Source organism: Ceratotherium simum, chromosome 18, assembly GCF_057802395.1.
Source record: "Ceratotherium simum simum isolate JZ-2026a chromosome 18, ASM5780239v1, whole genome shotgun sequence".
NCBI lineage: Eukaryota > Metazoa > Chordata > Mammalia > Perissodactyla > Rhinocerotidae > Ceratotherium > Ceratotherium simum.
Window position 1 is genome coordinate 32,050,992 of NC_141917.1, and position 25,632 is coordinate 32,076,623.

A 25,632-nucleotide genomic window follows, 5' to 3' on the forward strand; every position below is an offset into this window, starting at 1 on the left:
TACTTTACTACTGAAAAAATAAAAATACATATTTTTTTATAAATTTAGTGTAGCCTAAGTGTACAGTGTTTATAAAGGCTACAGTAGTGTACAGTAATGTCCTAGGCCTTCACATTCACTCACCACTCACTCACTGACCTACCTAGAGCAATTTCCAGTCCTGCAAGCTCCATTCATGGTAAGTATCCTATAGAGGTGTACCATTTTTTATCTTCTATACCATATTTTTAATGTACCTTTTCTATGTTTAGATATGTATAGATACACAAATACTTACCATTGTGTTACAATTGCCTATAGTATTCAGGACAGCAACGTGCCGTACAGGTTTGTAGCCTAGGAGCAATAGGCTGTAACAAGCAATAGGCTATACATATAGCCTAGGTGTGTAGTAGGTTATACCATCTAGGTTTATGTTAAGTACACTCTATGATATTCACACAACAACAAAATCACCTAATGACACATTTCTTAGAATGCATCCCTGTCATTGAGGGATGCATAACTGTAATAAAACCAAGAGTGAAACTTCAGTTGGCCAAACTCCAAAGACTACGTTCTTTCACCATTGCCCCAACTTTTAGTTCCCTGCTCGTAGATCTTTCCATCTATAATCACATCCTTCCATTGCCATGGACTAAATGCTTTTATAGTTCACATGTTAAGCAAGGCACCCCTGGCTAATATTTTCCAACAATATTTTTCCACTCTAGGCTTCGTTCATACAAAGAAATAATAAAGCAGCACATTTATTCCTTTGAACAAAATTAAAACAAACAAAAACATTTAAGGGGAAAAGGAAGAACCACTTGAAGAGTTAATATTTTTCCCTCCAATTTCAACTTGTTTTAGCTGTTCAATACAAATTCTTATGCACTAATAATTTAGGAATATATCTAATAAATAAGCATATAAATATTAACAACCTAATTTTAATCAAAACCACCACTCATCGGGGCCTGCCTCATGGCTTAGTAGTTAAGTTCGGTACGCTGTGCTTTGGCGGCCCGGGTTTGCGAGTTCAGATCCCGGGCACAGGCCTACACCACTTGTCAGCCATGCTGAGGCAGCGACCCACATGCAATGTAGAGGAAGATGGGCACAGATGTTAGCTTAGGGCTAATCTTCCTTAAGCCAAAAAACAAAAACAAAAACAGAAAGATTGGCAACAGATGTTAGCTCAGGGCAAGTCTTCCTCAGCAAAAAACAAAACAAAACAAAACAAAAATCCCCACGAACCACCACTCATAACATATTATAAAAAACCCAAGTTACAAGGCATAAGATGCATAAATACTATATGTACTCTTTCCTAAATATATTTTTGTATTGTTTAAACCTTTCACAATGAGAATGCCCTTCTGTACTGTTTGCATGTTTTAATGAATAACGGATAATTAATTTCATATTTTTAATCTAATTTTTAACAAAGCCATAGTTACTAGCAACAGCAGCATTTCAAATGATTCATATTATCCTTGGAGTCCAATTAAATAGAAAATATTTATTTATGTATTTTTTAAATGTTCTATGATACAGATTAACAATTTATGAGGGAAAAGCATCACCTGAAATAACTTTTTTTACAATTCATTTCCTCTGTTAAAAGTCCAGGAATAAAACAATCAGAATAACTTACTTACCCTTATTTCCATATTTGGTATGCAAAGTACTCCAATTAGAGACTGGATCCCAGAGTTTCCAGGTTTACATAAATTAATAATACCTAAAGAGGATAAAAAGAAAAAGAAATCACTGACTTAGGGCCGGCCCTGTGGCTTGGTGGTTAAGTGCGTGCTCTGCAATGCTGGTGGCCCGGGTTCGGATCCCGGGTGCGCATCAAGGCACCACTTCTCCGTCCATCCTGAGGCCGAGTCCCACATACAGCAACTAGAAGGATGTGCAGCTATGACATACAACTATCTACTGGGGCTTTGGGGGGAAAAAATAAAATAAATAAAATCTTTAAAGAAAAAAAAAAAAAAAAAAGAAATCACTGACTTGGATTTCAAAAAAATTTCTATAGTTAATAGATCCATAATACAAAATCTGTGATATTTTTCCACAAAGCAAAACTATATTATTATATTATTTGGTTACTATAAGTGATGATATATTTCAAACATTCTCTGAATTTCTCTACTGATTAGAGATTATTGATAATTGTCTCATTTAAATTCCATCTATTTGTTTCATACGCAAAAATGTTCATGAATCTGACTACTACTCCCATTTGCTGATGAGTGATTCTCAGGGAGTAAGAATACTGGAGAGATTAAGACAACGGTCTATCTCCCTTATTTAAGGCCTCCTCAACCTAAAGTGAAAAACTGCTGTGTATTTATCTTTTAAAGGTTTACTTCTAAAATGTACTGAATGCACAGAAGAGTATAACTGAACGACTTTAAATAAATTTTATGGAACAAAATTTTAAGTGAGATAATTGAGTCAAATAATTTTCAACATATTAATATCATGTCACAAAAGAAGATATATGAATAGCCAATAAACACATACAAAATGTTCAATATCATTAGTAATCAAGGAGATGCAAATTACATTCACAATGTGATACCACTACACACCCACAAGAATGGCTAAAATTAAAGACTGACAACACCAAATGCCGACAAGGATGCAGAGCAACTGGAACTCAAATACACTGATAATGGGAGAATAAAATAGTGTGAGTATTTAGAGAAAAAAGTCTGGCAGTTTCTTATAAAACTAAACATATATCTACCCTGTGACCCAGGAATTCCATTTGGCTATTTACTCAAGAGAAATGAAAGCTCGTATCTGCAAAAAGACTTGTACAAGACTGCTCATAGTAGCTTTATTTATAATAGTCAAACTGGAAACAGGCCAGGTGTTCACTAACAGGAGGAGGGCTAAAATCACTGTGGTATATTCACCTAATGGAATACTACTCATGAATAAGAAGGAACATATTACTGATATATACAACAACACGAATGAATCTCAAAATCATTATGCTGAGTGAAAAAAGCCTTACACAAAAACATACATATTCAACTTACACACACAGGCAAAACTGATCTATGGCGAAAATAAACAGAACACTGGTTGCTTCTTAGGGGAGTGGAGGTCAGGGGTTAACTGGGAAGGGGCATGAGAGAACTTTCTGGAGTGATGGCAATGTTCTATATCCTAAAAAGGGTTTAGATACACAGGTGTAAGCATTTGTCAAAGCTCATCAAGTGGCAGACTCAAGATTTGTGCATTTGACTGAAAGGGGTTAATTTTACCTCAAAAAAAACAAAACCAAAAACAAACAAAAATAACCAAATCAGGGCCATAAACAAATACTAAACTCTCAGTAATAATACGCATGTTGAGGTGTTCAGAAGTCAAGAGTACTGAATTCTGCAACTTCCTTTAAAATGCATTAAAATAACATAAGAGGACTGATGAATTCACAGACAGATGGGTAGATGGAAAGATATGTAATAAAGCAACTAGAAGAAAATCTAGGTGGTGGGAGTATATGGGTTCACTGTATAATTTTTGTGTACATTTCAAATTTTTGATAATATAGTGCTGGGAAAAACATTTTTAAAAAGTCATATAGGACTCTGAAGTCCCCTGTTACTTCTAGCTAACTAAGCACATATATTTATGAATAATCTATAGTTTCTCTTTGAATTGAGGTTCAAAATTAAAATTAAAACATAATAGGTAGACTTACTTGCTTAAATCATCAAAATGGTATTTCTCAAACTTTGATGTTTGATAGCCATACGAGAGATTAGAGACTAAGACACAGTCTTTACAGATCACACTCTGCACTAACAGGGAAAACAGGCTGTTGTAACTCATGAAGAAACTGTGTTTTAAAAGTTCATTTGTCAATCAGCTGTTTGGATTTTGAAATATATTATATCATAGAAATAATGTTACAAATATACAAAAGCTTAATTCATAAATAGTACCACAGAATATAAATATTATTTACGAAATTATTTCTGTGAAAAAAATGTTTTCGAAGTTCTAACTTGTAATGCCATATTTCTCCTCTTACTTCAATAGGAGGGTGGAAGATTTCCAACCTTCTAAGTTGCTCATGATGGATCAGTGTATAAGGACCCCAAGACAAACTGAAGCACAGCAGAAAGAATGTTTAAGAGAAGCAAGGAAAGAGACTGACAGAGATTGGAGAGACAGTGACAGGGAGAGTAGAGTCTGGAAGTAGAGGGAATGAGCAGATAGTAGCTAAGCTGTACTGGTGGTTAGAGCACAATGAAATTCATTTGTTTTGCTAAGATAGAAATCGCTCTAATGGCAAGGAAGCTGAAGGATGGTAAAGGATGATGATTGTAGCTACAGAAACCAAAGTTACAGTGAGTTCTGAGGTAAGGGCAGTGACAGTTAAGCTTGGCAGGACAGCTGTGTTGGTTTCTATGTTGATACAATGTGTGAAAGATGGTAAAGTACGAAAAAGTATGTGTGATGGTTGGGCCCTAATAGAATACGAGGTTGTCCATGAGGGTAAGGGGAAATAGGCAGTCATGAGGTATGGCAAGGCTGGGGTTTTTACCAAAGCGTTCAGAGTCCAGAGGAAGTCCTGGGAAATACACTGGCTAGGGGCCAAGTCTATGGCTGGGATAGTTATTTGTATGGAAAAGATATCTGTTAGTTAGGTTACCTAGGTACACAGAAATGTTTAGGTAACTTTTCTTGTTCTGTTCACTGCTACATTCCTTTGTATGCTATCCCTTAAATTATTCTACAAAGTTAAGAAGGAAGAAGGTAATCATTAATATAAAGTAACACATTTAGGGCCGGCCTGGTGGCGCAAGCGGTTAAGTGCCTGCGCTCCGTTTCGGCGGCCCAGGACTCGCAGGTTCGGATCCCGGGTGCGCACCGATGCACTGCTCGTCAGGCCATGCTGTGGCAGCGTCCCATATAAAGTGGAGGAAGAAGGGCACAGATGTTAGCTCGGGGCCAACCTTCCTCAGCAAAAAAAAAAAAAGAGGAGGATTGGCACCAGATGTTAGCTCATGGCTGATCTTCCTCCAAAAAAAAAAAATAAAGTAACACATTTAGTGGTATTATTTTAAGAAAAACATTTGCTTTTTATTCCATGGGAAGATAAAACATGCATAATTTCCCTTCTCAAGAAATTTGGGACTACTGATGGCCTATCTTGCTTATTTGGTATTTATGACATTCTATCTTGTATGTTTAGGTAACAAACTTTAGTTACATATACAGCTAACACTCCTAAAATTTTTTTGATATAGATCATATTTAATTGTTTTTAACCGCCCAGGTAATAATTAGTACATTGATTTACAAATAGTCAATTTTAATAATTTTTTACAAATCACTTTGGCTCTAAACATATAAAGACTAGGTTAACATCTAAATTAGATGCTGCAATAATAATTTAACATTTGAAAAAATAGTCAAGTTTTTCTTATTGGATATTATAAAGCAGCACAGAGTAACTTACCTGCCCATGACCGGAATGTTGCTATAATTCCCATTTTACTGGCTAGAAACCTTGCTTCTCTGTCTTCTCTGTTGGGGGTGGAAGGGGGCGGGAAGGGGAAAATCAAAGAAATAAAATGTTAAAATAAAAAGTGAGTTTTTCCTGCTACTGTATTCTGATAAGAGCTATCAAGTTTTTTTTTTTTTTTGAGGAAGATTGTCCCTGAGCTAAAACATCTATTGTCAATCTTCCTCTTTTTTTTTTTCTTTTTTCTCCCCAAAGTCCCCAGTACATAGTTGTATATCCTAGTGGTAGGTCCTTCTAGTTCTCCTACGTGGGACGCCGCCTCAGCGTGGCTTGATGAGTGGTGAGCAGCTCCGCACCCAGGATCCGAACTGGCGAACCCTGGGCCGCCGAAGTGGAACGCGGGAACTTAACTGCTTCATCACTGGGCCGGCCCCAGAGCTATCATTAATTAATGTTTAAATATTTACACAGGAAATAAGACAACACATTAAAAAAAAAAGATCAGATCTACCTCAAAGCAAATTACCCAATTATATACTGACTCCCCTGCCAATTTAAAATTCATGATATGGTTTAAAATAAGTTATAAATTCCACTTTTCTATTCAGTTCTACATTTCCTGCTCTTTTTGAAAACTATCCTTAGATAGCTCATTAACACCTTTAATTGAGCATTAGAGACCAACACCAGCCTGCTTAATAAGCATCTCTGTCGCAAGCCTGCCTCTTAGCAAAAAAATGACCACATAAACCTCTTTCTTTTACCACATGTATTCTCTTTACTTCAAAATTCTTGCCCCAAACTTACTGTAGCATTTCTAACAAGCAAGCTCAACAACCCATATGTTCACTGAGATGTTATTAAATAACCAGATATTACTATAATGTCACTAGCTAATTTCTCCTTTCATAATTGTGCATCCAATAGTCTCACTTGTTCCTTTCTATGCAATAGCTTATGAAAATTAATTAAGCAATAGAACTATTTAAATTCATTAAACATCCATGTATGGCTTATGGCCAGTTTCAATACTTAATAGCAACCTTGCACTCTTTATTTATGCCACTTCAACCATCTCTACCCTATTGACTGTCTATTTTTTTCTGTGCCATCTTTTTTTCTTCCCTAATAAAGATCTGAGAATACAGAACTCCAGAGAACTGAGAAAGAAAAAACAGACGGCATAAAGAACGACAGAAAATCAAATTAAAGGGCAGTGAGCAATCAGTCTACAAAGAAGGAATGAAACGCTTAAAAACACACATGCACAAAACAAACCACACTAAGCTCTGTAGCACCAATCAAAATAAGAATATAACAGAAAGTAAAATGGGGAGGTGGAGTGGTGGAAGAAATGAGAATTGGACAACTGTGTGATTAAACTTTTGGTGCTCCTTCTCTTAAAAATGTTAGTGACATACTTAAATTGATTGCCTGGTAATCTATTCTCTAAAATATTCAATAAATTTGTAATAGTTTTAAAAAATCACTCATTTCCTTATTCCCTGACCATAATGTACCCATGCACCCAAAACTGCCCATGTTCCAGAAACTTAATGAAAGTAAAGGAGAGAACCATATAAGAAAGGAAGGATTCTAGTGGAATGTTCTTTTTTCCCGTCAACTCTAAAAAATATCCAGGTTCATTTCTTGCTCATCCTATTACGTAGAATTCTAAAAATGCCCCCCATCCCCTCAAGACTCCATGCCCTAGGCCCTGGATCCTGTGAAGATGATATCACTGCCATGATTGTGATTATGTTTCTGTTATACAGCAGCAGACCTTAAGATCGGGAAATCATCTGGTAGGCTTGATCTAACTGGAAGCTTTCTCTAACTGGTGGCAGAAGAGGTAGTCAGAGAGATTCAAAGCACAAGGATTCACAGAATTTTTGCTGTGTTTGAAGATAAGGGAGCCATGTACCAAGGAAAGAGGGTAGCCTCTAGAAGCTAAGAGTAGGCCCCAGCTGAGAGTCAGCAAAGAAACAGGGACCTCAGTTGTACACAGCAAAGAAACAAATTCTGCCAACAATCCAAATGAGCCTGGAAATGGATTTTTCACCAGAACCTCCAGATAGGAGCTGTGCCAGACTTCTGACCTACTGAACTATAAGCTAATAAACCAACGTTATTTTAAGCTGCTACACTTCTAGTAATTTGTCATGCAGCAACAGAAAATGTATACATGCTCCATCAATCAAGAGGATGTCCAAGTATAAAGAGAAGCCAAGAATGGGGTTAAGAATCCCAATTCATAACTTAGCAGAAGTAAGGTTTGAGCAGTCTTAAACAGAGGCCATTTTGACTTCTTAGCTCAGGTGATGATAACTTAGGGTGTGATAAGTCCAGTGATGGAGATAATTAAAGATATGAAGCCACTATGTTTTTTTGATTTTTTTTTTTTCTTTTGGTGAGGAAGATTCGCCCTGAGCTAACATCTATGCCAATCTTCCTCTATTTCAGATGTGGGTCGCCACCTCAGCATGGGTGAGGACTAGTGTAGGTCTACGCCTGGGATCTGAACCCACAAAGCTGGGCCACCAAAGCAGAGAGCACAGAACTTAACCACTCTGCCACGGGGCTAGCCCCTGAAACCACTATTTTTAATTCAGGAGAAAAATGAAAAACAATAAAACTATCCCCATTTCACGACGTTCCAAAAGTTAGTGAGGAATTTTAAATATACACTAGCTATCAAAATAAGTGAGTATGCCTGCAATCCAATAATCCTACTAGAAAAACACCTCATAGTATATTTATTGGAACTGCGTCGTTTGTAAAATTTTCACAGATAGTACATTATTTGATCCCTGAATCAATTTAGTTATAAAGTTATCCCAGAATACCTAGTGAACACGTGCTTTTCTCTCCAAAAAGACTCTGAAAATTATTCAGCCCCATTTCTAGAAAACAATCTTTTCTCTATCTCCTTGTATTTCCCTATTAACTTTACTCTCCAAATTCTACTTAGTATATCTTTCTGCTTACTCAATTTGTTAAGGGAGCTCCTCATTCTATTCTCTTTTGTTATTTCATTCTTTTAGTCTCTCAATGTAATTATGCTAAAAATACATACAACAGAAAAACAATTAAAGATCTAGGCTTCTACTGCAGCCTATCTTACATTTTTAAAATAAGAAATTAATTCCAAGTCTTTAAATTTTCCAAAGCTTACTTTTAATTTTTTAAACCAATTAATTATATTATGAGAGAACTACAACATAACTACATGAAATTTACTTTAACTCACATTGTTCTGGCTTTACATAAAATCAGGCAAATCTAAAAGCTTTAATAGCAACACTCACACCACCTTATAAATCACTAGGAACAAATGGTACTTACTTGAGCTGTCCTTCAGCTGTATCTGGACTATGTCTGTAGTGAAAATCAGTATAGGGTGCTAAAATTCGCTAATTTTTAAAAAAAGCAGAAAAAGAAGAAGAAAAAAAACTCATTAGGAAATGTATTCTTCGTGTAACAAGCTTAAATTAATTCCACTTCTCTATATCTTTCATTGGCTACACTGTTTGAGAGACTTATTTCTTCAAACCCATCATCAAGGAATTTGAGTGATTTTTTTTAACGTACAAATTGAACTTTTGAACTTTTAAATTGAGGTATAACATATATACAAAACAGTGCACAAATCATGGATGGAGGGTTTGATGGATTTTCTCAAACTAAGCACACTCCTGTAACTAGTACCAAATGAAGAAAACATCAGCATCCTCAACGCCTCCTTATTCCTGGGATACTCAGTCACTAATGACCACAAGATTACTATCCTAACTTCTAACACTATGACTTAGTTTTGTCTATTTTTGAACATTATTTAAATGGTTTTATTTTATAAATTGCATTCTCCTTTTGTTGCTAGTATAAAGAACTCCAAGTTATTTTTGTGTATTGTCTTTGTATTCACAACCTTGCTCATTTTAAATCACTGTAAATTCACTACTTAGAGGCCTTTCCACTTCCGCCATGGCCCATCCTCCCAGGAGGCCTTTGAGTCCTATGCAGTGGAGCCTGCAGCACATTCCACTGTGCTTTCCTCAGGCTTTGACGCTGCAGCTTCTGCAGTGTCATAGAATCTGCATAGATTCTTATTTCAGCAAATGTCCGGAGGGGTACATCACACTTGGTCTGGGGACTTTTCACGTCTCTAGGCCTGTCATCCGTACCCATATGACTGTCAAATACCCTGGTCTTCCACCTAGGCCTAGGTCGTATTTGTAGCTTCTAGCCTGTGCCTCAAATGTGCAAGTGCCCTCAAGGCCATGTGGAGATCTTCAGGGCAACTCTCAAAGAATCTTTCTTCTCTAGAATTTCACTCCCTCTGGTCCTTATTGCTTTCACAGCTCTATAATGCTTTAAATGTATGATTTCCACAATTATTCAGCTTTTCTAGTTTTCCATAGCAGACGCTAAGAATTACCCTATTCTACTCTGAAGTATAAGTTTAAAAGATATAAGTTTTTTTTTAATTTTACTATAAAAAATTACAATTAATTTATAATCCTTACAGACTATTCTAATAACATTATTATATTAAATTCACATTTTTTTCTCTCTGAGATCAAAACATATCACATATAGTAGAAATAGAAGCCAGGGTAAATCGAAAAAGGGATTTTTAACAGGAGGAAGATTTGGGCCTAACAACAGAGGCAGTAGCACTGAAAATAGTTCCTTTGTCTGCAGAAAAGAAAATCAAAGTATCAATTTAGAATGAAAACATAAAATATAATTAATAAAAATGAGGACAGTATTCTCTTAACAGCAGACACTATGATGAGGAGGATGATTAAGTATAAGATGATGATAATCAATAACATCCAAGGCAACCAGTATTTGCTGAATATTTACTATGTGCCAGGTACTAATTTTATGTAGATTAGGATTAACATATGTAAAGCACCTGGAAATACTGCCTAACTCATTATAAGCTTTACCTGAGTGTTAGCTGCTGGTATTATTATGACAATGACGACGACGACGACGACGACGACGACGACTACTACTACAGTATTTATTCTTCATAGTAATTCTTTAAGGTAAAAACCATAACCTTCATTTTATTTGGGAAAAAATGGATCCAAGAGAGGCTAATAATTTGCCCAAAGTCATAAAGCTAGTAGGTAGTAGAGCAAAAAATCAAAACCAGACCTGTATAGCCCAAAGTCTATGCTCTCAATCACTACGCTATTCTGGGGGGATCTTGTTAAGGAAAAAAAGAACTAACATTTGTGATTTTAAAAAACAAGATATAAGCAAAGAGAGTAGTGCACTTAAACGTCTACCATATTTTTTGAGGTTTTTCATTTACATAAAGGCTTTGCTAATGTGCTGTACATCTAAACAGGAATAAAAAATAGGCCTACATATATTACCTTCCTTTATTATAATCATCTCCCCAATCTTAAAATTATAGTTTCTCTACTTGATAAAGAAAAACTTAAAGCTACACACATGGTAAAATATCAAAAATACCCGTTTATTCCCACTGGACTCCCATGAATAATATATTTAAAATCACTTATTAAGGAGAATATTATACTTAAATTTGTTAGTTAATGATATAGATGAATGCTGATTTTATAATCTCAAATATTTCTGACAGGCATAATAAAACCAGAACTATAAGATTTAAGACAAGTTTCATAAAATGATTTAGATAGACAAACTAGGAAACAATAAATCTTTTATACCTTGCATAATTTCATACCCAAATACAAACAAATACTTGGTTTAAACATACTCTGTATGATATCTGCAATGGACAATGTAGTACATTCACACAAATAAACTATAAGAATATAGTTTGTGATAATTCTGTTCCAACCTCCACTACATACTTCATTATAAAAAAGAGTAATATAGTAGCCTTATTATTTTAGACTGTTAAAACACTGAATTACTAAAAAAATTTAAATTGTAGAGTATTTTAAAAAGAAAAATATGTATTCTATTTCTTTAAGTATATTTGGTCATTAGTTGCTAACAAATGCTTCCAAGTTCAGAGAATTTTAGCATGGTTGAATAAATAATATATAACTACCAGGAGCCATTCACACACAATGAATGTACTAAACTCTTTAAAAAGAAACAGCCTTCTTAAATAAAACAGCTAAGTGTGCATGTGCTTGTGCCCTAATTTGTTACTTGTGCTCTAATTTGCTTAGTAAAGTTTTTACAGATAATAAAAAAAAATAACCTTTGCTTTATACATTGATGACATATTCTTGAGAAAAAATATTTTCAATTCAGTCCAAACTAAAGGAGCTATAAAATATTGCTAAGAATAAGCCAGTCTTAGTTAATCCAGGTTTGATAATTAATGCTGAGCTGCATCTATTAACTTTAAAATTTCGAAGTAAGAGTATATTCTGAAAGTCACATTTTAAAACTAGAAAAGAAGATTAAATTTCCTACCTCTAATTCTACATCAGCTCGCACATACTGTCGGGTCTTTGGATGATTAAGAAGGTGCAAAATCGTAGTAATGAGGGCCTCATTTATTCGACTTAGTTGGCAATCAATCACATTTTTCAGGATGGTGTTTAGTCCACCTCGAAGGGCCACCACCTCTGGATTCTGAAGTGCTAAAATAAAAAATAAAAACTTAATATATTATATAGGGTATAATAAAAAGTAATCAGAAATCTGGAATTTTATTTTAAAACAATTTTCTTTCTGATTTGAAAAACTTTCTAGTCAATGACATTTAAAAGGGCACGTGGATAAAATATATCAATGAGTCACTGAATATACTTTCCAAAGCCTGATGTTTTTTCATGCCTCTGAACTGTTTTTTCATATCCTTTGTCCATATTTTACTAAAATGGTTCTTCTTTTCTTTCAATTCCAAAGAGTTCCTTATATAGTGGAAATATTAGCCTTTATCCATTTCAAATCTTTTATCTAACTTGTAATTTAACTTCAGATTTTATTTTAAACTCAGAAACTCCTCCTCTACTTCGAAGATGAGGCATTTTCTTTGTATGCGCAGACACATACTTGTGTATATTTTAAATGAGTTCATGATTAACATTTCAGTTTTTAATCTGTCAGGAAATTGAGTTTGGTTTAATAAGATAAACTCAATCTTTTTCAAATGTTTAATCAATTATCCCAACATGCTTCCCAAAGTAATTTTTATACTTTTAATATACTAAAGTTTTCTATCAGGGTCTGTAACTCAATTCTTTTTCATTTTTCTCTCTCTTAAAAACCTAGCTTAATAGTTTTTAAAAAATGTATGAGAAAAAAATCTTTCCCTTCCCTTCCATTTATTCTTTTTCAAAAGTGTTTTCACGGCTGGATCTCTCCTGTCTATTCTAGCTGAATTTTAGAATTAGGTTTCTTCTGCTATTTTTTCTAAATTGAGGTATAATTACATGCAGTAAAATGCACAGATCTTAATGTACAGTTCAATAAATTCTGAACGTTGTCTATATTCTTGTAACCAATACCCCCAAATCAAGGTATAGAACTTTCATCATCCTAGAAAGTTCTCTCACACCATTTTTCAATCAGTCCCCCTCCACTACACAGGCAACCAACGCTCTCATTTCTACCTGTATAGATTAGTTGTGCCTTCTTGAGAATCAACTGGACAAACTCAAAAGACAAAAGTATCCCTCAAACACACACACAAGTCATACACATTTCTTATTAAGTTTACTTGTTGTATGTAGTTTTCTTTTCTACTTTAGAAATAGTATCACTTTTTTCTATTATTTCCTCTTCCTTACAATGATCAGATAAATATTCATCCATTTTTTTCCCCATTTAACTCTTCAATCCTTTTGCATTTAGACTTTTTTTTTTTTAATGTATGGTGGATTGTTTGTTGGTTTCAATCCACATTAAGACAGGATAGTGTGGTTAACTAACGTTTGAGAGCAGACTTTAAGAGATTTTATTCTGATTATTGGAATTTGGACAATTCGTATATACTAAATTTCATGATGAGTAAAACTTTAAAATTTATAGAATTTTAATGTCACTTTGAAATTATTTGTTAAATAGCAAGTCCTCTACTTTCCTATCAGTATAATGTCCTACTTTTTCATGTCTTTGTACCAATAACTAAAGACTTCATGTATCAGAGGCGTTAAGAAATGTTATATATTCTTTCTAAAATACTACATTTTTATTACTCAAATAAAATTCTGACCTAGTTCACAGATAATGGCAATGCATGCTCGAACCATTCTGTCTCTTTCTTGAAGTCCGTCATTTCCAACTGCTATTAATGAGTTGGCCACAGAGCTAGGAAATAAGGAAGCATTCACAGTAATCATCTGTAACAGGGAGGAATCAGAAAAAGAAGTTACTTACTTCATAATACATTTTTAAAACCTATTTTGTTTAGATTGAGATGTTTTAGGACCATAGAATATTTATAAGATCCAGGTATCAATTTTCATCTTCTGCTTCATATGAACAATCCAAAGGATTAATATAACTAATAATTGATGCAATAAATGTTAATAATCACTACTATGTAAAAATGTGTTGGCTTTTTTCTCTAATAGTCTAGACTATAAATTAGTTGACCAACAAGATGCAACGTTTCTGAGACTCTAAGCTCCTCCACAATAGGAACTTTATTTTAAACAACTTTTCAGTACCTAGACAAAGTAAATCAGTGGTGACAACAGCTGTCAACATACTCACATACTACTGTACTATTACATTCCTGGCTCCTTTCCCATATACAATCACCACCAAGTCCTACCAATTTACTCCATTATCCCTACTCTCTCCCCCACCAAACTCAGTGATTTGGGCCCTCACTCTTTTCTCAATTGGACTGCTGCAGCAGATGCCTAATAATCTCCCTATCTCTGACTATCACTTGTTGCTATACCGAAAGGCAAAGTTAATAATCCATAATCTATTTTTAATATTTCAAAAATTATGATGGAAATAGTATCTGGTGATAAAACTTTGGATAAATCTCATTTTAAATGAAAAGTTTAATTGGCGATAACATATTTGGAATACTGAAAATAGACATCTGTTTGGAAAACAGAAAAAATATAAATTATGTGGTTAATTACTGTTTAATAAATAAAGTCTATTTGGTAGAAAAAGTATTTCAAAATAACATCTCTGAAGTGGGGGTAGAAGAAAATGTTTTCTTCTGTTTGAGTGGTGATAAAATATTGGAGATAATTAATCTGTCCTGGATGCTCCTGGATTTATAATCCTGTTGAAAAATAAGACTTGTGCTATGAAACAATTAGAGGATGTAATATAGCCAAATTAAGATATCCAATTAAGTCCTACAGAAGTTCAAAGGAAAGATCTGTACTGGCTAGAGTACTTGTAAATGGTTTATGTCACTTAAGTAGCATTATGTGATATTACAAAGTACAACTGAAATGACAGAATGCTGTTCCACAACCATAAAATAGAGATTTCCAATAACTATAGAATCTAGAAAAGCTTTCACATTTGTTTCTAAACCAAAAATGTTGGAGAAGAAAGGAGGCCCTCAAGGAAAGGGGAAGGAGGTATAGGAAACTGATCTTCCTGGGTAAGAAAATTCTAACTTCCTATGATTTTAATTTGTGTTTTAATATTTACTGATTTATTATTATGCTTATAAGGAGTTTATAAAAAAATTCTCCAAACAGTAAAATGTATGTAATGTATTTTGAAAAGAGCTAGCTAGGAAACCAGGCCAATTGGCTTTCAGAGCTAAATCTACCATTAATAAACTGTTACTTCAGCTAAATCAATCCTCTCTGTGCCTTAGTTTCCTCATTTGTAAAATGAAAATGTGTATGACCAGACGATTTCTAGAATTTCAAGCATAAAATTCTACTCTATGAATCTCAAGCATAGTGCTATGGAAAGAATACCTGTAATTTAAATTTATACAAATGAAATCATTCTTCTTATTTTCCAAGGAAATATATGCAAAGAAACTCTTAAATTCTGTGTAAATCAGAGAATGCTTTTCTCATAAATCAATGAGTACTCAATAAGGGAAAAGCCAAAGAATGTAGTCTCTACTGATATAAAAGTTTAATCATCTTTTTTTTGGCATGATAGGAAAAACATATACAGAACAAATTAAAGATTATGAGTAGATAATAAAACTTGTAGAATTGCTATAAAAAACTTAGAGAAACATTAAGTTCTCTAAAGGGAATATCTGAAATTTGAGCTGAGACTGCAAGATGAATATAATATAGAAAGGGGTGGAAATGAAAAGAGTAGGAAAGAAGTGATGATCGTAATAGTGGTGGAGGGCAGCTGTCTACACGCACAACTGCATGGGCAGCTGTCTACACGCACAACTGCATATGAGAGAGGTCATAACTGTTTGGACCAAAAGTGGGCTCTGAATGCCAAGGTAAGCAAGTTGTGCTTAATATTAAAAGAACTCGGGGGCCAATGTAGGTTTGGAAATTTGGAGAACTGGGTCCTTGCTCTGGCTTTGCCAATGTCTTGCTGTGTATCAAGGGCAAGTAATTCTGTTAAATGAATCCCTTTCAACTCTAAAAAATCTGTGATGGGGCCAGTCCGGTGGCCTAGTGGTTAAGTTCATGCACTCTGCTTCGGCGGCCTGGGGTTTACGGGTTCAGATTCTGGGCACGGACCTACACCACCTGTCAAGCCACACTATGGCAGCGTCCCACGTAAAAAATAGAGGAAGACTGGCACAGATGTTAGCTCAGGGACAATCTTCCTCACCAAAAAAAATTCTGTGATATATTAGTCTCTTATTACATGAATAAAGAAATGATATACAAAGAAAATGATGGCTTAAATTAGGCAGGCAGTAAGTAGAATTTAAAGAGGATAAAGAGTAGCAACAGCCGACTAGTGGGAAAATTATATAGAAAATGAGAGAAACAAAAACCAGGAGGATTACCTGGACTGAAGAGAGAGACAGAAAAAAAAAAAATCAGAGACACACTGAAAAAGAAACAAGCAAACTAACAAAAAATCTTCCAAATGAGATAGGTGAAAGAGAAGAAAAAGTAACATAAGTATTCCTTAATTATTTATATAGCAAGATATCCTAAAGCAACAAATGTTTCTGCCTTTCTTTTAAAAATATAAAAGATCAATACTTTCACAGAAAATTTTAAAAGTTTTTTGAATGCATACAAAAAAACCACAGTGACCCAACGATTATAATATTAATTTCTACTAGCTCAATTGCCAAGATGTTGCTGGAAAAAAAAATATGTGCTTCGGCTGTTAAAAGTACTGATGAAATTATAGTTCCTCTGGTCGATAGAGGCCACTGTTCATTCAGCAAGCATGCTTTCCCTTTAACTCTAACTGCTTTTAGCTAAACGAAGGAGGAACCCTGCGCCACAACTCTTCCTGAGCTCATATCCTACCACTAGGTACCAGCGATTTTCCTGCTCTTGGATTCACAAATGATATCTGCCTCAAATTACTCTGTATTTCAGAAGATAACAGAATAAAATACTGTTTTTGCTATGGTGTTACTAAATTGTATTAAAGGTCTGTTTACTTTTACTAGGTTATTTTATAAATTAAATTGTAACTTGTACAAAACATTTTACAAAATTGAAATAAAATATTTACTAAATAATTCAAAGAAGCTGAATTTAATTGTTTTAATCCATTTGGAGTTATCTTTCTTCTGAATGCAACTTCTGGGGCAGCAATTCTCAAAGTGTGGTCCAGGAAACTGAGGGTCCCTAGGATATTTTCAGGGATTCTGCAAAGTTAAAACTATCTTCATAATAATACAAACATATTATTTGTCCTTTTTACTCTCATCCTCTCCCCAAGTATATACTGAAGTTTTCCAGAGGCTCCACTGCGTGTGAAATCAAAACAGACTGATTGCAGAATCAAATATGACAACCCAGCTATCTTCTATCAAGACGAACATCAAAGAGATTTGCAAAAATCTAAAATAATCCTCTCTACTTACTAATTTTCTTTTTGAAAAATGTAGTTATTTTTATAAAAATATGTTATTCATGTTTCCATGTAATGGGTTTATTGTTATACTTAATATGTTAATATATATTTTCTCACTTCAAATTCCTAGTATGATAAATATTGACATATATAATTCAAATAGCCAAAAAGTATTCTAGGTTCCTAAGAAACAGTTTTCTTATCTTGAATTTTCAAAATCATGGAAGTGGGAGGAATTGTATGAATAAGTAAAAACCACAAACATAATTTTTAAATTTAAATTTGAAGAGTCAAATTGCTGTCCCAACTTAACAGCTTACCTATAACAAAAATTTCGTAATCTATCTCCAATATCATTTTTACCAGAAATGCAGACTTCTTTTAAGACAACTCATTCATTTATTTCTTCCTTACTATGTTCACTGGGGTACTATTACTAACCACAAGCTAGACAATTTGAAGGAAAAGGAAAAAGAGGGTAATAGTCAATGTGCAAACTCAACATTCCACCATTCTAGATGCACTGAATTCAAAGGTGGGGAAAGAGGAGAAGAGCTAAAAAATTTAAATGTCAAATAATTTTAGATGTTTTTACACTAAAACAAATATACATTGCATGAGTTTCATGAATGTTTAGGATGAAACAATAAAATTCTTACACAAGCTGAGAGGTAACGGAGTTAACTCTCACCACTCCTCTGGAACACCGCTGCCATTAGGGCATCACATTACATTATACAACAACAACAAAATTCCTTGAAGCCCTCTCATTAGAAGCATTACGGATTATCCTTAACACCCTCTCCTGCAGAGTTTAGTTTTTGACTTTTTAACCCATACAATGGCCTGAAGTGTTTACTGCAACTGCCCATGGATTGTATCCAAATTCATCTTGAAAACAACCAGCTTGTAACTATTTGTGACATCCATTTAATAGCATTAACTTCTCTTAATTGTATTAACATTTAATGCAATTAAGAGAAAATCAGAGTGAGGAGTAAGTAAGCCTCTTTCTCCAATAACACATCAGAGCAGTAATTTCATTTACAGGTCTAACTAAAGGAAGAAATATTCTTTACAATGAACATTTTATTTAAAAAATCACATAGAATAATTACACAAAATATTTACACTTATCTCAACGTTTAATAGACAGATTTAACTCACAGATAACTTTAACAAAATAAAAATGTTTAATGAGGATTTAGCCTTTAAATTTTAAAAGAAAGATTTCACAAAACAGTCTAAATCTAAACACGTAAAATATTTAACATGAAAACCATAAATCTGCCTTTACTCTTAGACATAGAGCGTACCTTTCTGACTAATCGAAGTGCTTGTGTCCTCTCTACCTCGTTGCTCTGCTGTATGTCAATGCACCTAAATAATGGACAAAATATTTAATTATTGATAAAAATCTTATTAAACATTTTTTGTATAATAATACTGCTAGATCAGACCCATCTTTGTAATGTAAATATGGTATTTTAAAATTTTAATACATGTGATTTTTCAGTACCAGCAGATATTTATTTAGTTAACTTACATATCTCTAGTGATAAATATTTGTTATAATAAAACATTTCTAAATTATTTCATTTAAAACTCCAGGAAAGAAAAATATAGTAAATAATTTACAGGATTATGTATGTCTATACAGAAATAATAAACATACTTATAAAGCAAAGTATCAGAAATTTACAGAAAAAAATATTCACCTATCTTTGATAAAAGTCATAGATAGTTTATAAACATTGTAAAGGGAAAATATTTTGAGCCTATGTTTTAATGTGATTTTTTTTTTTTTTTTGGTGAGGAAGACTAGCCCTGAGCTAACATCTGATGCCAATTCTCTTTCTTTGCTGAGGAAGAGCGGCCCTGGGCTAACATCCACGCCCATCTTCCTCTACTTTATATGGGACACTACCACAGCGTGGCTTGACAAGTGGTGCGTCAGTGCGCACCCAGGATCCAAACCCGCGAACCCTGGGCCGCCAAAGTGGAGTGCGCACACTTAACTGCTGTGCCACTCGGCCGGAGTTTAATTGTGATTTTTAACCAGGCCTTAAATTTTATATATTATGACTAAGTTAAAAGTCTTATGTACTAGCCACAATAATTCTATTTTACCAAAATATAATTTAAAATATGAATGCACTTCAAAAATTAATGCTTAAATATCACTTAACTGACACTTCTCTGCAAAATTTATTAAATTACTCAGTTTCTAAAGAGTCTTCGGTTTATATGGCAGAATACTTCATTTTTACTTATGTTTAGGCAGTTCACTATTCTAATCAATACTTTATACATAGATAGTTCGCTATTCAAAAAGCATTTCTTCTATCTGAATACAATTAATCTAAAGCAATATTATTAAAAAGTAAATAGATACAGAATTCCATTTCTGGCCACAACAGAGAGGCTTGGATCAGACCAACCCTCCCGACAAAAACAACTATAATGGTTGAACAAAATACTTTATAATGTTAAAAGCAAATCTTAAAAAGGCAATGAATAATAATCCCTGGAAAGAGAAGCACAAGATCCACATCCAATCAGGCTTTGTCCCTGGGAGCACTTGTCAATCCCTAATTTTAGGGGAATAGAGTCCTAGCAGAAAGCAAAAGTCTTGCTCGACTGGAGAGACAGGTTGAACTTTAGGGCTGCCAAAGAGGCTGGGACAAGAGAAAAATCCCAGAGAGAAGAAAACATAGGGATGTGAGCGCAAATCTGCATGCAGTCTCCTCTCCAAGGCACTTGCCAACTTCTATGTTGTGCAAAAGCAGAGTTAAAATCCAAGATACGAAGCAAAAAGCTACGGCTGAGAAGCTAAGGAATTGAGCAGAAATTTCCGCAGGTATGTAATACTGTAAGAAAGAGATCAGGGCTCAAGGCTGGTCAAGGTGAAGAGGTTCTGCTAAACATTTACATTTTCACTTGAGATTGCAAATAGCCATTTCCTAGAACAAAGGCAAAGCTAAAGGCAAATTTGAACAGAATCAGTTTGATAAGCTAATATTCCAGAATAAAGCTTAACTCTCTTCAGAGGAAAATAACATGATGCAGAGCCAAAAATTTTCAATATACAATGTTCACATCCAATCAGATAATAATATGAGGTATATTTTAAAACAAACAAACAAACAAACAGAGCCAAGTAACCAAAAACTAAGAAAAGAAAATGACAATAGAAACAGAACACAGGCAATTCACATATTGGCATTGTCATAGGAGGGCTATAGATAACTATGATTAACATGCTCAAGAAAATAGAAGGAAAGATGGAGAAATAAAGCAGAGATGTAGAATCTTTAAATAAGAGTAAAATAAATCAGAGAAATACAATAACTGAAATTCAAAATTCAAGAGACTGATTTACTAGCAGGATGGAGGAATAAAAAAAAAGCAGGTCAGTAGAAAGTAACCACACTGAAGCACAAAGATTAACAACAACAAAGGCTGAAAATACAGTAAGGGTATCAGAGATATGGGAGACTATGAACAGATCCAACATTGTAGAGCTGGAGTAAGAGGACAGGAGAGGATATAACAGAAGAAACCTTTAAAGCAGCCAGAGGAGAAAAAGACACATCACTCACAAAGAAGCAACAAGAAGAGAGACTACTTATTGTTCAACAGATAAAATTTAAAAAAAATCCAGAAGACAGTAACTTATTTAAAGCATTGAAAAATAGTAACTGGTCATAAAAATAGCCTTCAAATATGAAGGCAAAATTTAGGCATTTATAGACAAAAGATGAGAGAATTCATCTCCAGTAGACCTGCACTACAAGAAATAATACAGTAAATTCATCAAACAGATAGAAAATGATCCAAGATGAAAGTACAGAAATGCAAGAAGGAAGAATACTGGAACAGGTAAATAATGTAGTTAAGTATCAATAGTCCCAGTTTCAAACAATAATAGGAGTATCCTCTGGAGTTACAAATCTATGTAGAAATAAAAAATATGACAATAACACAAAAGGAAGAAGGAAGAAGATTAGTTAAACTGTAAGAGGTTTTCTGCATTGTTTTGGTTGTAATAAAAGTGGTAGACCTTAAAAATGTATCAAGGACACACGTTCTAATGTCTAGAGCAACTGCTAAAAGAAGAAAAGACTTTATAACCAAGACATTAACAGCAGAGGAAAAAAATTCTTGATTATTCCAAACAAAATAAAAAAGGAGAAATGTAAGAACAAAGAACAGATGTGACAAATAGAATCCAAATAGCAAGAGAGCAAACTCAAATATATGAGAAAATTAATAGCAAAATGACAAACTTATAAATATAAATATATATATACAAATAAATACATTGGATAAAGCCCACAGCCATGCATATAAAAAACCACTAGACACAATCTAAATACTCCAATTAGAAGACAAAGCTGGTTAAACTAGATTTAAAAAGAAAAACAACCTACATGATGTTTACAGGAGAGAAACTTAAATGTAAGAACAAAAAAGATAAGAAAGTGAAAGGATGGGAAAAGACAGATCATGCAAACTCTAAGTAAAAGAAAGCACAGCTATATTAATATTAGATAACATGAACACTCATAAAAGAAGTATTACTAGGAATAAATAGTGACATTTCATAACTGTAAAAAGATTAGCCCAATGTGAAGGTTTAACAATTCTAAATATGAATATAACAACAAAGCTTCAAAATATATAAAGCAAGAACTGACACGAGAAGAACTAGAAAATCTGAATAGTACTATATCTGTTAAAGAAATTGAGTCCACTATCTCAAAACTTCCTAAAAAAGAAAACTTCCAGGCCCAGGCAGATTCACTCGTGAATTCTACTAATCATGTAGGGAAAAAAACAATACCCATCTTACAAAAATTCTTCCAGAGAATATAAAAAGAGGGCAACACTTCCTTAGCTGTTTATAAAGCAAACATACTCTTGATACCAAAACCAAACAAGGACATCAGAAGAATGGAAAAATATAGGCCAATACCTCGCATGAACATAGCTGCAAAACTCTTACACAAAATATCAGTAAAACAAATTCAGTTATATATAAAAAAGACAAGACATCACAAACAAATGGTGTTTACTTCAGGAATGCAAACAAGGAATAAAAAGACATCCACTAAAAGCCTACAGCAAGTATCATAAATAATGATGAAATACTCAACACTTTCAACCTGAGTTCAGGAACAAAACAGAGTTGTCCACTATCACCATTTCTAGTCAGTGCAATATTCTAACCAGTACAATAAGGTAAGGGAAAAAAAGCTATAAGGATTGGAAAGGGAGAAATAAAATGGCCATCATTTGCAATTAATTCCTAAGTAATAGAAACTCTAAAATAATCTTAAAAACAATTAGAATTGAAAAGCAAATTTATTAGCAAGATCACTAGATAAGAGGTTAATATACAAAAACAAAAACTCACAATTATTTTTCTATATATTAATAGCAAAAGATATGGAAAAGAAAAATTTTTAATTACATTAATACTATCATTAAAAAATACCTTAGAATAAACCAAAAATATGTGCAAGACATCTGCACAGAAAACTACAAAATGTTGTTGACAGAAATTAAAGTTCCAAATAAACAAAGATTTGAAAGATTCATCATTAAGCTGGCAATTCACCCCAAATTAACCCAGAGTTTCAATGCAACTACTACCAAAATCCCAGAAAGTTTTATGAAAGTAGACAAGCTGATTCTAAAATTCATATGGAAATGCAGAACCCAAAATAGCCAAGAGAGTCTTGAAGAAAAGTTGGAAAACTTACATTAACATATATCAATACTTATTATCAAGCTGCAGTCATTAACAGCAAGAAACTGGGACAAAAATAGACAAATAGACCAAAACTAAAGAAAACAGAGAACACAAAAATAGATCCACTTATCAGTTACCTAATTTACAACAAAAGTGACACTAATCTAGACGTGAAAGGAAAATCTTTTCAATAAACTTTGTTAATATTTATTGGATATCCAAAAAGACGAAAATGAATCAGACCTGACACCTACCAATTACATATAAAGGAAAAAAACCTTTAGGAGAAAACATAGGATAATATCTTCTAAAGAGACCAAAAGCATTAACTATAAAATAAAAGACTGCTAAATTGGATTTTATTATTTAAGAAAAGTGAAAAGGCAAGGCAGACTGACTTGGAGAAGATATTCTCAACATGGATACCTGAAAGGAATAATAACCAGAAGACACGAAGAACTCCCACACAAGATAGATAGACAATCCAATTTACAAATGAGCAAAAGACAAGGAGGATATCCAAATAGTCAACAAGCAAATGAAAGGTGCTTAACATCACTACTCACCAGTGAAAGGCAAATTAAAACCACAATGAGAACTCACACTGAAAACCAAAGTAGAAAGGCTATAATTAAAGACAGAAAACAGCAAGTGCTGATGAGGATGTGGAGAGACTGGAACTCTCAAACCTTGCTGGTAGGAGTGTACATCAGTACAATCACTTTGGAAAAGTGTTTGGCAGTATTTATGAAAGCTAAATATGCATAAACCTTATGATCCAGCAATTCCACTCCTACATATATACCTAAGAGAAATGAGTGCATATGTCCACAAACAGACCTGTACAAGAATATTCAGAGCAGCTTTATTCAAAATAGTCAAACACTGAAAACAATCCAGAAAATAAACACCCAGAATGGAATAAACAAATTGTGGTCTATTCATAACATGAAATACTACCCAGCAATTTTAAAAAAAAATCAACATGGATATAAATCTCACAGATAACACTGAGAAAATAAAGAGTAACTATGTATACTTCGAATACTGATGCTCACAAACAGGAAAAACTAGTCTACAATGAGAAAAGTCAGAATAACGTTTACTACTGGTTGGAGACACACGGGAACTTGACTGGGATGTTGAAAATGTTCTACGTCTTAATTGGTTGTATTTATCTATAAAAACTATCAGGCTTTACCTAAAATTTGTATACTTTATGGTAGGACTATGCTAAAACTTAATACATAATTTTAAAAACATACAAAAACATAGACAGCTCTAGGAAAATTACCTAGCTATTAAATAGTCCACTTTCAATTTTAGCACCTTCTGCAGAATACTGGAGTCTTGAATGAGATATCGAAGAGCTCGTAGCCCTGCTGCCCGCACTTCTTTCGCTTCATTCAATAAAGCTAACCGCAAACTGTATGAAAACAAACAAAAAAGTTTTACTGCAAGAGTTTCAAATACACATAAAATTATGATACCAAACCCTTTCTCAGTTGAAATAAGCAAAACTATTATTCATTTTAGATATATAAAAATCATTCACTGTAAGCCATGGAACTTCACTAATGTTATTTTTTAATCTGTGCCTCCTTGGTACATTCTTACCAATCAAGAAAATGAGTTTTGTTCTACCTTCTGTAGTTTACTTTATACACATAATGGGAAATTAAATATGCCTTTTTCAAGCTGTATCACATATGCCTCTACAACCTAACCCCCTCTATCTGCCTACCTGCTTTCACTCCTCTCAAAGAATTGTTGGTTTAAACCAATAAATAAAAATACTTTATAATGACAGTAGGCACAGACCATTTATATCAATTTTAATTCCTAAGCATATCAAAAAGATGGCTATGCAACTATAACATTATGCCTCTATTGGTGGGCTTGAGCAAATCAAGTCTGCCATAAGCACACCGTCGTAGGTGAGATCTAGAGAGAAATGCACAGGTTCTTCTTGTTCTTGGGAATAATATGAGAACCTTTATTCTGTGCATTTCAGATTTAATTTAGAAGTTTAAATTGTAGAAGTCCATGTATTTATCAACATTAGCTTTGGTTCTTTATATTTGATAATCATAAAATATCAGTAAGAACAACAGGATTAACAATTTAAAATATTGGAGATCCTGAATTGTTCTACTGTTCAAACAACTATTTCTATAAAATCAAATCTGAGGTGTTACACTATCCTATTTTTATTTTAAAATTACTAAAATCGATATTACTAAAATCCAGAAGAGATGAGGGAGGGAACTAAACTATACTTACCAAATTATGATATCTTCATAGTTAAAACCCAATTTTTCTTCACTGTGGCCAATATCACAAAGAAGCTGTCAGAAAAACAAAACAACTATGTGTATGTGTTACGTATTTTTGTCTATTTATATATATTACTTTTTTAGACTGGAAAATAAGGTATTTGTCTGATAAAATTTTGAAAAAT

At 33.6% G+C, this 25,632-nt stretch overlaps 1 protein-coding gene across 7 annotated transcripts in view; it reads right to left on the reverse strand.

The window, feature by feature from the left end:
- Window positions 1-25,632, reverse strand: part of RICTOR (RPTOR independent companion of MTOR complex 2) — a 116,971-nt gene that overhangs the window by 42,056 nt on the left and 49,283 nt on the right. For all 7 annotated transcript variants that reach the window (XM_087443221.1, XM_087443222.1, XM_004422759.3 and 4 more), the window contains 8 exons: window positions 25,455-25,519; window positions 24,466-24,597; window positions 18,730-18,793; window positions 13,665-13,791; window positions 11,918-12,087; window positions 8,828-8,895; window positions 5,477-5,544; window positions 1,644-1,726 (listed from right to left, as the gene is read on the reverse strand). In XM_087443221.1, the coding sequence (XP_087299347.1) occupies window positions 1,644-1,726; window positions 5,477-5,544; window positions 8,828-8,895; window positions 11,918-12,087; window positions 13,665-13,791; window positions 18,730-18,793; window positions 24,466-24,597; window positions 25,455-25,519 (777 nt within the window). The remainder of the gene's footprint in view (window positions 1-1,643; window positions 1,727-5,476; window positions 5,545-8,827; window positions 8,896-11,917; window positions 12,088-13,664; window positions 13,792-18,729; window positions 18,794-24,465; window positions 24,598-25,454; window positions 25,520-25,632) is intronic.